We start from the raw sequence: 14,195 nt of genomic DNA, 5'->3' as shown, positions 1-14,195 counted from the left end.
GACGCCGCGACATGTACCGCTCAATGTTCTGCTTGTTATGGTTGCGGTATCACTCATCGGCGTCTTCTTTTTTTATGGAGGTCGGCCGCTGCCAACTGCCCCATATCAATCGCAAGCTTGCCGACATCACTGGCACTACCCAGTGTCGAGTCCATTCAACTGCAACTTTATCTTGTGACCACATCAGCCCTTTTTTTGTATCTAACCCATACCATGATATTTTGTTTGGGCACTAAGCTAAGTCTATAGGACTGCAGGAACCAGCCAGCATTGGCAAGCCTGCCGGACGAACCCACTGATGGGCTTCTGTCCATATATTTCAAGAATCTGTGAGTTCCATACAAAACTCAACCTGCATAAACTCTGGATGGATCATATGCAGGAGGCCAATATAAATATTGTGTTTCAAACACGCATAAAAAATGCATTTGGAATTAGTTTATCATTGTTCCACCCAATGGGGTAACTGTGATGGACCGTGTCAAATACGTGTCTGCCTTTCTCCACGAAACAAGTATGCTTCCATTGATACAAGAATGTTTAACGTTAATAAATAATAAACACAATACAGAGTATCTGGTTGCGATGAACACCAAGGAAAAAAGCAAGGCGACCTTCAAGTCACCTCTTTCATCTCTTCTATTTAGGGAATGTGAATTTCAGGCTAAAATGACAAGTTTAAGGAAACATAAATCAATGAGGGCAAGGTGTGATGTCTTCCCATCCAGTGACTTATGGGGTCAAGGAGACCGAGGTCTCTTCACTGTGTGCAAGGGGTGACCTTGTGGGTTTTGTGGCCCATGTTGGGAGCCACTAATAGGACCCCCATCAATCTCTCAGCCATTTCCACTGCCACACCACATACATGACAACATATGCAGTGCTCTAAACATTCCAACATTCATACGAGTGTCCACGTAAACTCCACCCGACTCGTGCTGAATTTGAGCGCTTGACTGACAATTATGAAGCCATGAGTTCAAATCCTCCTTGAGGGTTGACATCGCCTATCATCCGTCCTGGGTCGATAAAATAGCTACCACTTTGTGGGAAGTCAACAGCGATTGACCCACGGTTAGAACAGGCTCCAGCGACATTTTCACTCCAGGCAAAGGGCCACCAACTGTGATGAGAGCTGCATCACCGCTCATTTGAGCAAGAAGACTCTTCACCTATTTTGGCACGTATACGTAAACTAAAATAATGTAAAATGCAATTAAATTTACATCTATTTATACAACATCCATATGCTACTTTCTAAATACACTACATCTCAAGATGTGATACAAATGCATTTTTTTGTGTGTCGAGGAATATGTTACCAATATTACAGGCCCTGAATCAGTGGCAGCACATATACTGCATGTCCTCTATTTACAAGAAAATGGCTGCAAACAGATCACTCTTGCAAATCAAACCATAACCTAATCTCCAGAAATGTTCACCCCGGACACTTTGCAAGAAGTGAACAAAAAAAAATAAACCCTCTTTAAGCCTCTAAATATCGTTGCAGAAAACACTGCTTGGGAGCACCAATTAGGCCTTTACCTTCTAGAGAATACCACGAAGCATTCTGGGAAAGCTTTACTCCAGGTTCAGATATACATTTGCACATCCGTGCAAAGCCAGGTAATGAACCCACGTGGCTGAATTGTACAAGAGGTGAGCTAAAGGTCAAAATAAACCATGGCCATTTTAGGGAAATTGATACAGGAATAATTACTGTACTATTTTCTATTGTCAAAAAAATATATAGATGTGAAATAAAAATCAGATCCCTGCTCCACCTAATTGGGCAACTGTGATTGGCAACTTCCAATGAGTTCACAGCAAAGGTCATGTGACTACCCGAGGTCGAGTGCTCTTCGTTTGAAAGATGTCAATGTCAAGTCGGTGCGCAAGTGGGATCTCCGTGGATGAAGGAGAAAATCTTTGTATCCCTTCTTAGATAACCGATCTTTATACTGCTATTTTGTTAACACTGAATATAGAAGATATGTCTGAATGAATGAATATTGATGATTGAATGACTGAATAATGACTGATTCAATGACAAAGTCTATATGGGGTATGTGTAAAAGCTGAACGTAACACAGTGCAGTGTTAATCATAGTAATTATGTAGCAACAATTATTACTATTTACCACTGCTGCCAAGCAAATAATCATGGAAAAATGTGCTTCAATTTTTTCCACAATGTATCCCATGTTTCTTAAGACGTTTCTTCAGAGTAATGTGCAGTCTACAGAGCAATGTTTTTTTCATTAGTTACACTTTTCAACAACTCTCTTTTTAAATTTTGATTTAAAGCTTTCGTGACTGCAGTAATTCATATTCTTAGTTTTTTCGGTAAAGTCACGTTGAAGAGAAACAACAAAATAACAAAATATATATAAAACAATAAAAAAAAATTCTCACGACGTTTCGACCATAACTCAAACGGTCATCATCAGGTGTGTCGGTTTGCATAAATTTATTTTGAAAACGGCATATTTATTTATATATATAAAAATAACGTTTGCGTCACGCGCAACGATGGCAGTTTGCCAGGACTAGTCCATCTATTTTTTGAAAAGAGGAGGGGGGAGACGAAATTTGTTTTTATGTATGCTGTCTGAAAGGCACTGTAAGCGTGAACAATCAATCAAGAACTGAAATGATTTATCAAATCTTTCCAATGATTGCTAAGATAGAATCCATCTTCTCGGTTGAAATTGTCTCTGTGTTTGTATATGTGGATAGCCTCATGAACGAATCTCTCATGGAAGAAAAAATCAGACTTATACGCACAGAACTAGATCAGTTAGACAAGACACTCTACAAATCACACTTATCATTGACGGCAATAATGTCCACATCGGATTGGGAACATGTAGACAATATGACTGCCTCTTCAGCTGCTACTATGTCGACCAAATGTAAGGAAAACCTGATTTCCAAATTTAACCTCCTCTTAAACAAAAGACCGGACCCACACACCAAAAAGTTAGACGTTAATAAAGTCGTAATTAATCGCAGTAACAGTTCTATTTCCGATGGTCTGAAATCCGTTTTAGCTAAAGGTCTAAACTTTGCAGTCACACCTAAACACATACCAGTTAATGATATAATTGCCCAAGTAGACGTTGCTCTCAGGGGCCTGGGTCACATCGCTGCAGACGTAGCAAGATCTGAAATCGCTGCAACCCTCAAAAACGCTAAGATGCCAGCTAGCAACCTCAGCAAAGATGAGCGTTTTGAATTATATAAATTAAAAAAGAGGAATGATATTGTAGTTCTCTCAGCTGACAAAGGCAATGCTACTGTTATCATGGATAAAATAGAATACAACAACAAAATTAAAGAATTACTCGACGATGGTAGTTATACAAAAATAAAAAGAGATCCCACCAACAGCCTCGTCACACAAACCAACAAAATAATTTCTGATTCAACCGCATTAATTGATCAATCTAAACAGTTTTCGTTGAAACCTTCTGCTGCCAGGCCACCAAGATTATACGGCTTACCAAAAATACATAAAGTTGATACACCTCTTCGTCCCATAGTCTCTACTATCAGCTCCCCCACCTACAAACTAGCTCGTTTTTTGTCTGAAATCCTGCGTCCTTTCACTGGAAAGACCACCTCTGCGGTACAAAATTCTACTCACCTGGTATCAACAATCAAGGGTATTTCCCTGTCCCCAGACGACCTGCTTGTCAGTTTTGATGTAGTTTCCTTATTCACCAAGGTTCCTGTACCTGACACCATTGCAATCATTGAAGACTTGGTTCATCAAGGACTAAACACTGAGGTACCCCCCCTGGTGAGACACTGTTTAACCAATACATACTTCACTTGGAATGGAACTTTCTACAAACAAACTGAGGGCACCCCAATGGGCTCCCCCCTTTCTCTAGTTATAGCTAACATTTTCATGGAGAAATTTGAGACTGACGCCATCCAGACTGCCACTCTGCGCCCAACCTTATGGAAGAGGTACGTGGATGACACTTTTGTCATCTGGCCACATGGCCGGCCTGCTCTAGACAAATTCTTCGACCACATCAATTCCATACACCCAGCCATCAGATTTACCATGGAAGTCGAAATAGATGGCATGATACCTTTTTTGGATGTCCTAATTAAAAAGAGACCTGATGGTTCAATGAGCCACTCTGTCTACAGGAAAGCTACCCATACGGATGCTTATCTGAAACCGGATTCCCACCACCATCCATCACAGAAGAATTCTCTCATCAAGACTCTGTATCATAGAGCCCAATGCATATCCGACCAGGAACACATAAGCAGTGAACTCAAGCACGTACACCAAGCTCTTAGGGCTAATGGTTACTCCGACTATACAATCCGCAAAGCTATCACTCAAACCATGAAGAAGAACCCTCTTGAGGAGCCTTTCAAAACCATCACTTTACCCTACATTGCTGGGATCACAAAAAAGATCTCCAAAATCTTGAATAAACACAAGATCCAGGTCCGTTTCAACACATTACATAAAATCCGTGATCTGGTTCCGTCTGTAAAAGATGTGATTCCGGACATACAATACCCTGGTGTCTACAAACTAAGTTGCCTCTGTGGTAGTAGTTACATTGGAGAAACCAAACGCCATATCTCGGACCGCATTCGTGAACATAAAGCAGACCTTAAACACGGTAGGACCAACACCTCGGCCGTAGCAGATCATTGTTCTAATTCAGTAGGCTCACATGCCATTGACTTTTCCAAGACGGAGGTTCTTTGTAAGCCATCTGGCTTCCATGAGAGATTCGTTCATGAGGCTATCCACATATACAAACACAGAGACAATTTCAACCGAGAAGATGGATTCTATCTTAGCAATCATTGGAAAGATTTGATAAATCATTTCAGTTCTTGATTGATTGTTCACGCTTACAGTGCCTTTCAGACAGCATACATAAAAACAAATTTCGTCTCCCCCCTCCTCTTTTCAAAAAATAGATGGACTAGTCCTGGCAAACTGCCATAGTTGCGCGTGACGCAAACGTTATTTTTATATATATAAATAAATATGCCGTTTTCAAAATAAATTTATGCAAACCGACACACCTGATGATGACCGTTTGAGTTATGGTCGAAACGTCGTGAGAATTTTTTTTTATTGTTTTATATATATTTTGTTATTTTGTTGTTTCTCTTCAACGTGACTTTACCGAAAAAACTAAGAATATGAACTCTCTTTTTATTGTCTCGGTGTTGTTTTTAACTTGAGGGCGATTTTTGAAGACAATGAATCCACCGCTGATTGCCGTGCCAAGATCACCTGCCTGGTTTTCATAAGTGCTCTGGGCTTGGGTGTCTTTGGCGACAAGAGACGGGAGGGATATCGAGTCCTCAGGTCGACCCTGTCCAGCCATGACATTTACTCTGACAAAGGTAGCAGCGAGGAGGAGAGGGAGTCCTCAAATTGTAAAAGGAGACTTTACAATCGTAATGTAGGTTTGGTATCAATTTTACCACTATCGGGACCAGCGGCACAGAACGTTCAAATGACAAAAAACTCAACACATTCTTCAAAAACATTGCCCCAAAAAGAGGAAAAAAACGTATATAATAGGTGACATTTTGTGCAATGGCCATTCGTCCACTGCTATGAAGAAGGGCCATTTCTCAAAACATTACCCACAATGCCTCTGACATCGCTTTTCCCTTTTTAGGGCAATGCTCATGACAAATGGCTTGGATTTTTTGTTGCTCGTGATTTGTGCGCCATTGCCAGCGCAGTAGTGCAACCGATTTTATTTGGTACGGAAACTTTGGTGACGTTTCAGTAGTTATCTCCTCATGTGCGCGAGATTTCTCTCGTAACTCTGATATCTCCGACATTTGAGTATAGATTTGATTTTTTTTAAAAGCTGGAGCAACATCCGAGCAGTATCACAACGAAAGTCTTGATTCTCAACGATGCTTTCCTGCACAAACAAATAAATAACAATATCGATTTCTCCACGGATTGAAATACTCAAAAGTTAAGATGCATACACTGAAGAAAAATTGAAATCAATCAAATCCTGCTGACAGGCCCTGAAATCAATATGTTCAATAAATTCAATTTTACACTGCACATTATGCAACGTAACGATAGCCTTTTGACGAGAGCCAAGAGCATACAACTGATCAAAGCTGTGGTACTGCACATCCGCCAATAGAAATCGTACAATATTGGCCTGGAAGTTCTGTTGGTTATATTTTGGTGTCAGTATATGTTTTATTTCTTGTACTTTTTAACTGCGCAGTGACATACAGTGACACACGCACACACACATACAGGACACGAGAGTCACGTGTTTACTTTCCTGTAATTTTGCCGCATTATACGATTTTTTCGGTTGTTTTTTGTTGTTGTTGTTGTTGTTTAATGCAAACAAGCCACGTATTCGCGAACCTAGCTCGAGGCGTTTCTTGGGGCCCTTTTCAAAGCCACAGGGGCCCCTAGACAGCCACAGGTTTTTGCTGATGGGCGAGAGGCACGAGACAGCAACTGCCTAATGGACAGCTTGACTGTTGCCATGCTCACCCGCATCCCCCCCCCCCCCCATCCTCCTCCACTCCCTAAGGCAATTCTATCGGTGGACCCCGAGGGGGTCGTCTCACCGCTGTCCATCTGCCAGACGTAGAGTGAACCGTCGGAGCAGCACACGAGCAGCAGGTCGTCGGCGGCCCTCCAGCGCACGGCCTGCACCGGGAAGGCGTGACGCGACGCCAGGAGGAGGGGCCGCCGCTCCGTCAGGCTCAGCAGGGCCACGGAGTGGTCGGACGCCACAGAGCACACGCAACGCAGCACCGTCTCCTGCGAGGTGCACGCGCGCAACAAAGGCAAAGGTCCCACCACCACCCCCCGTCCCTATACAGCCATACAGGCTGCTGGGGAAAGTTCCGTTTGGTTTGATGTCCTTCCACCGCACCTCCGATTAGCGCGGCTGGCTTCGTGCGGTGCGAAAGAGGTTCAACGTACATTACAAGACGGCCAACGGGGGGTGGGGTGGTGTGGTTAGTACGCCCGCCCGCCCGCCTTTGTCTCCCGAGCAGATGTTTACACCGCCGCACCAGGCACTCATTTTAGGCTGAGTCAACCTCAGAATATCCATCACGGATGTTGGCTGTAAGCGCAAATCAAACTGGGATCGCCGGGTTCGTAGCGCAGTGCGCACTACACTATTGCTGTGCAACGACAACCACCGCCATTCACCAACACGGCGGTTGTGCCAGGCTATGTGCACTTTAGGGCCCCATTAATTGTTGGCAGGAGGTCACGGGACAAACGCAGCAGGTATCATGGGTTGACTAACTGAGATGACTGGCAGATGCACCACCTGTGCTCCCCACTGTGCCAACTGTGCAAGAGGGTAATGCTGTGAGGTCGAGGGTGCGTTTGGAGAATGAAGGACAGGGAATGAAAACAGTCGGATGGTGAAGGGGCAAAGGAAAAGTATGGGGAAAGGGACAGATTTCTGGGGGTAAAAATCTGAAGGTGAGAAATGGGAAGGAGAGACAAGGAAACAAGGTCAGGGCGCGGTGTTACGGGAGGAAGAGCGAGAAAGACAGACATGCACCATAACGAGAGGACCTCACCAAGGGGCAGTGGCTGGGGCAGTGTCCCTAGGTGATGGCTGTAGCATGGGCAGTGCGGGCAAGCAATGGAAGGGTGTGAAACTAGGACCTGGGTGGGACCAAGAGAAATACTAAAAACATTCAATTACAAATAGATTTAGCAAAAAAGGAAGGGAGTGAGATAAATGTAAAATATGAGAACTTGGAAGGTGAAAGATTTGATTGCACGTTTAACTTACTTCTAAGAGTTTTCATTGGAACAACCGGGTAAGTGTAACCCAAGGAGGCGTGAGGCACACAAAAAGTAAGAAAAGAGGAAAAGTAAGTGGCAACAAACCGCAGCATATGCGTGAAAAACTCGTAGGAAAACACTCCAGGAAGCAGAAAGAAATGATCATCAAGGAAAATCAATCTTAAACAGGAACTCAAAAACCGGTAGTCAGCTAAATGTTGGCATGCTTGCACACTTAATAATGCTTCAAATAATGTTCACATTGAAGTCAGCGCTGCTTTTAACATAGCCTGCAATGCTGGACATGAAGCTGCGTATTGTAGTAGTACTAATGTGTTGTTGTTGTTATGCGAGAGTCAACCTCAGTTTGATGCTCAATAAAAAAAATCACGAAGAAAAGTCTGGGCGGACCCAGCAGAGAGGCTGACATGCAGCAACAGACTGCTTGGGCAGTGCTGTTAGCGAGTACCTATTAAGGCGAGCACGGCACACGAGAGGGATGGGTGGTCAGCACCACGCCCGGCCGCCTTTGTATCACTCATGCTGATGTTCACAAATTGCTCTCATTTTAGGCCAAGTCTACCTAGCGGAGAGGCCCAGACCCAGGACCAGGGCAGGCAATCGTCACCGATGTTGGCTGTGACTGGGATTCGAGCTCAGGGTCGCCGGCTCTGGGAGCGCAGCGCGCTAACCGCTGCACTTCACCGCTCCCCGTGCATACGCGCACGCACAGACGCAATGCACATCGTCCGCCCCTTCCCGCCCCGCACCTCTGATTAGCTCGTTCGGCTACGTACGGTGCAAAAGAAGTTAATCACACGTACATGCGTACAACGCAACACGTACACCATCCATGCGACGCGTGCGTACATACATGGCAGTTATCGGGCGGCAGCAGCAGCTGCGTGACGGAGCCCGCGTGCGGATGGAAGGCGCACAGCAGCTCCTGGCTGAGCACGTCCCACAGGCGCACCGAGAAGTCGGCTGCGCCCGAGAGCAGCCAGCGCGAGTCGTAGCGCCTCGCCGCCTCGTGCGGGTAGAGCAGGCAGCTCACGGCGCCGCCGTGGCCCTGCAGGGCGTAGTGGCCTGGCAAGTCGAGGCAGCCGGTCGGTGGGGAACAAAGCAAACCCAGCGTGCACTCTGCGAAAGGGGACCGATTGCACCTGTTACTGTGGGCGTCTGCATTGGCTTTCCATTTATCAGGGACTTCAAATAGAAATTCCGTTATTGACTTTTTGTGCATTAAATGGCCGTTCGCCAGCTTACTTCAAAGAGATGACTAAACCATATGCTCCAACACCTCACTTGGCTGCTAGATTAAAATTGCACATTTCTTTTCATGTTGTCCTGATGAGGAAATCATTATTTTGGTTGCTGCTCCAAAACTGCACAACGTGTTATCATTGTAAACAAAAGATCTGGGCATATTAAACATTTTTACATTTTGCCTCTCGCTAAAATCACCCTAAATGCACCTAATCTCAGCAGGTCTCGGAAGTTAAGCAAGGTTGGCCCAGACTAGTACTTGGATGTGTGACCATGAGGGCCTTGTCAGGTGTTGTAGGTGTGGGGCTATGCAGTGGCCAAGAGATGACAGTGCCGAGTAACACCCTCTCGTATGTGAGGTGTCTTCTCCTGGTTCCCCCGCTTCCTTCCACGTGAAGCCAGACTCATTCATGGTCTTGGCCAAACATCCCAAGGCAAATTCCTGAATCTCAGCCAGACTTTCCTTGGGTAAAATAATTGTCAGCTCATTACGGAATCTTTACAATGTCTGATTCCTGAGCTGTCGTCTGTCGTATTCATCTTTTGGGAGTTCGCTTGAAAGGCATTTAAACAGATGAGAGATAATCAGGAGTTATTGTCTTTTTTGCAAAAAATATTTTGGTAGAAGTTCGAGATGGCCATTGAACGAAACCCATAACAACTGTGTGTTTGAATCATACATCAGGTACAATACAATAAATGTAATGTATTATCTATAAAGACTGAATCTCAAGACTCTTTTCAGGAGGCTACTGGATTTGTATGTTTGACCAATACCAATTAAAGGAGTGTTTTTGCATGCGGGAGGAAAATGGACAACCTGGAGAAAACCCACAAAGAGAGAATAACTAGAATTCAAAGGTCAGTGCAGATGGGTTCACGAACCCACTTGCTGTACTGCCATTTCCTGGCCAAGTCAAAGCACCGTTGCGTATCGATTGAATGGCTGCATCCACTGCCGTTATAAGAAACGTGACATTTTTCCACAGATCCATACCTGGTCCAATATCTCGGGCACCCTTTAGAAAATGCGTGAGGGCCATGGCAGCAGCGGGATAAACGAGGATGCACCCGTCGGAGTAGCCGCACGCCAGCAGGCCGTGCGGCACCGCGTACACCAGGGCGGTGCGCTCCTCCGCGTGTTCCGCCCCCGGTGCAGACCGGGCCGTTTCCGCCGCCACGGCGTCTGAGGCGGTCCCCTCGAACGCTTGGCGCAGGCTGCCGGACGAAGTCACCGGCAGCTCTGCGGACGGAGGACCGGCGGACGAGGGGCCGCGGGAAGGCGTCGCGTGGGGGCCGAGAGACGCAAAAAAGGACGGCGAGGCGAGGCATCACACGGGCCGGCCCGCGCAACAAGAGGCCAGCAATATTGCACATCACACGCAGGGTCAGGAGACAAAAGAGCAATGAGGCGATGCATCGTAGACGAGGCCGCGGGATGAAAGCGTTGCAAGGCGAACAGTGACAAGAGAATACATTCTGTGAAGCGGCCGCTGGTGTAAGAATGTTAAGGAGGGCACAACCCGTTGTGTACATCAATAAACATCGTACCTGCAATACCCGCTTGTGATGCAGCTCGGGGCAAGATTCTTTAGAGAGTTAAACATATAACGGAATTTTCAGTTTGCACGTGATGTGGTCTAATAAAAAAAAAACTTCATATGCTTCATTTTAGATAGCATCATCATCACCAACACCATCAGCCACTATTTCAATGTTTGTTATACTGCACTAGCAGTGTGCATAAGCACAAATAATAAAAACTAATTTGTCAAAACATAAAATTTATTTTCTTTAGGGCAGTGTTATTGATGATTCTCTATCCGTTGAACGGATGGAGGCCTCTCCACGCTCCACCACCATCCCTCACACTGCAGTGCTACATGTACATCACATGGCAGCTAATAGACAGTAGCTAAATGCTAATTATAGAAAACTCAACTCCTGGGAGTTTCTTGAGAGCAAACACTAATACATGGCTCTTACACCACTTGAGCACGGCATGACGCGTAATATTAAGGTGGTTATTTGCAAAATACACATACATTTAGCATTCAAAGTTATTGTTTATTCTAACAACTTGTGTTTCTTTTTCCAGATAACAGATAATTTGGGAACCACCTCAGTTTGCTTTTAGTTCACCAAATGTCTGTCGGTCCTTCTCACATCTCAAGATGTCCAGAACAACATGGGCAGTGCTGCATCACCACACCATGAGGGGGGACGACGACTTCGCGTGGCCTTCATCCGGCGGTGGGGAGATCATGGCTTATGATGACAATTAGCAGTTTGTATAATGCACAGTTTAGAGGCGAAGGAAGACAGCGAGAGCTACGCTCGCCACGCAGCAGCTGAACCGACTGTGAGGTCGCACAAGGAAGCAACCTAGCAGTAGGTAGATAATGACTGCTGCTGATGATGATAATGATGAATGCTTAAACCCGCAGCCAAGCACCGTCCGCTGTGGACGTCCGTCTCGGGCGCAGCGTCCACTCACTTTGCACGGAGCCGTCGTGCTTGGGTACGAGCACGTCCGGGATGAGCCAGGTGTCCACGCGTCCCTCCGAGTCCCCGCGCAGCAGCAGCTTGTGGAAGGGCTCCGTGCGGCCCTCCGCGTAGCGCAGCACCTGCAGGGACGCGCGCGGCTTCGGCGCAGCGACCACGTTTTAGAAGGGGCCACGGGTTAAAATCAATGAGCAACGATAATAATTTTAATAGCAATGAAAGCAAAATGAAACCCACTAAAGCTCAAAGTCTTGCCGAAATCTTACATTTAAATCCAATGGCTAATGCCCGAGATTAAACTATATTCATAAAAACGGCCGATAACCGCACCGTACGACCATCTGCGATACAGCGCTGAACAATAGAGGATTAGGTTTATTCACCCGGTTCATCCTAGCCTCCGTTTTTGTGGAAATGTACATGCATCAACTGTATCATGGATAATAAGACGCAGGAAACCACTTTTTAACAGTATTAAGAAGCTTAGTCTAATTACTTTAGAAAGTTATATCTTTTAAAAAGTTATAGAAATAGTCCAATGATCTTGTTCCCTGGGGTCGTCTTTGAAGTCATCGTGTCTACTGTAATTGGATTTCGAGGAAATTAGAAAATCTGACTTTTTTTTACCACACAAAGTACATTTCAACCACATGTGTACACAAATATCATGGTACGCACACCTACAGTCAACACTCACAACAGCTTCTACATCATAAAACACGTTCACAATGCGTCTCCTGCAGATATCCAGCTCTCCACATTAATAATCAAATGTATTTGTATGCAACATGTTAGGGAGTGCATAATTTCAGCAGCATTGATTCGGTACAAACAAACTCTGAACCGGTTTCGACACACTGTCTCATGAGCAGTCAGGCTTTGATGAATCAATGCTGGTGAACTGCCAGATGTTTCAGTTTCAGTTTCTTTATTTTAGTATAGCCCTGTGAGCCATTCGGCTCTTGAATCGGGTGCAACCACGACAAACAAAAAAACAAAAACACGAACAAGAAAACATCTTAAAGTGACTATGTGACTGTGCAGACAGAAAATCCATGAAAAAAACAGCAAACTATTCCTGAATAAAGCACCGTACACCAAAGCTGTGTGCAAAAAATCCCAGTGGTATGCAAGTCAAACAACAACAACCACAAGAAAACTTACATTAAGGCCATCAGTCTAACTCCGTACTACAACAAAAAAACATGTCCAAACCAAAAAACTTTCGAAATCACCAAAAAATAAAGCCATAATTGCAACGTAACAGTGATCATAGGAACTGTGACTGAATTTTTACAATAAACTACATAAATAACATGTAACACCAAATCCTAGAGCCATAGCTGGCTGCATGAGTTACTCCACAACAGAAGCATCAGTCGGAGTATCAAATGTTTCAATGCACTTTTAAGATCAGCACGCTAAATCAGAATACAGATAATACTTTGCAGCGTCATCCGGAGCGAAAACATTTTATTTTATTTTACGCCAATGAATAGCAGTGGCAGCTAGGGGTGTACAACTCCTCTAGAGCAGTTTTGAGACAAGATCTCATTGGTAGCGATTCAAGTTGCAGTTTATTGGCAATAGCATTCCAGACCCTGGGGGCATCAATAGCAAAGGCCCTTCCTCCAGTTTTTGTACAGCAATAGGGAATGTGAAGCTGCTAAATGAGTGAAGACCTGAGGTCAAATTTGTTCTTTGAAATAGAGAGGAGATCCAGCAGGTAGTCTGCGGATTTTTTTGTAAGTACATCGTGAATAAATAACATCTGGTGCACAAGCCGTCGAACATTAAGAAATGTTAAGTTTGACCCAATGTAGAGATCACGTGGTGAGTCCTATATGGGCAGTTCAATGTAAATCTTAAGGCCGAGTGATAGATGGAATCAAGCTTCTTCAGTACAGTACTTGGGGCTGATTTATACACGATGTCACAGTAGTCAAGTAGAGGCATTATGGTAGCTTTTATCAATTCCAAACGGAACATTGGGGGGAAGCAGTGCTTGTGTCGATACAGAAAACCAATTTTTATTTTTGTCTTTTTACCAATATAATCAATGTGATCTTCAAAATTCAGTTTTGAATCCAGGATGACCCCAAGATACTTATAAATCTCGACTTGCTCTATTTGATAATTATTTAAGGAATGTAATTGGGGAAAAATAACTTCCTGCTTTAGTCCTGGTGAGAAGCATAGCACCTTGGTTTTGGAGGTATTCAGGACTTGTTTAAGAGCAACTAGCTGATGTTGTAGTTTGTTGAAATCACCCTGTAGCTTAGCAATCACGTCATCGGCCAGCAGTAATCAGTATCGTGTCATCTGCAAAAAGATTTACCCTGGAATGATCCAGGTCAGTGCCCAAGTCATTGAGATAAAGAGAGAACAAGAGGGGGCCGAGGATGGAACCCTGTGGAACCGCTTTTGTTAGCTTAACACTGGTTGACCTTCAACCATCTGTGAATACAGTTTGGGTGCGAGAAAAGAGGTAATTTTGTAACCATTTTACTGTGTTTTCGGAAAAACCGAGGCAACTTTGTTTACTAAGCAGGGTGTTGTGGTCTACTCTATCAAAAGCTTTGGACAGGTCTAGAAAAAGACAGGCACAGTACTG

The 14,195-nt window shown here is 44.6% G+C and overlaps 1 protein-coding gene across 4 annotated transcripts in view; it reads right to left on the bottom strand.

The window, feature by feature from the left end:
- Positions 1-14,195, bottom strand: part of LOC116942198 (WD repeat-containing protein 7-like) — a 145,232-nt gene that overhangs the window by 72,077 nt on the left and 58,960 nt on the right. For 3 of the 4 annotated variants that reach the window (XM_032953871.2, XM_076066792.1, XM_076066793.1), the window contains 4 exons: positions 11,574-11,721; positions 10,074-10,319; positions 8,685-8,950; positions 6,622-6,817 (listed from right to left, as the gene is read on the bottom strand). In XM_032953871.2, coding sequence (XP_032809762.2) covers positions 6,622-6,817; positions 8,685-8,950; positions 10,074-10,319; positions 11,574-11,721 — 856 coding nt within the window. The remainder of the gene's footprint in view (positions 1-6,621; positions 6,818-8,684; positions 8,951-10,073; positions 10,320-11,573; positions 11,722-14,195) is intronic. The other variant, XM_076066791.1, reaches the window with a different exon arrangement.

The sequence above is a fragment of the Petromyzon marinus genome, chromosome 13 (assembly GCF_048934315.1).
Source record: "Petromyzon marinus isolate PM22_M1 ecotype Great Lakes invasive population chromosome 13, UKy_Petmar_22M1.pri1.0, whole genome shotgun sequence".
NCBI classification, from domain to species: domain Eukaryota; kingdom Metazoa; phylum Chordata; class Hyperoartia; order Petromyzontiformes; family Petromyzontidae; genus Petromyzon; species Petromyzon marinus.
The sequence above is the reverse complement of the archived record's forward strand: the minus strand, read 5'-3'. Positions and strand labels throughout refer to the sequence as shown.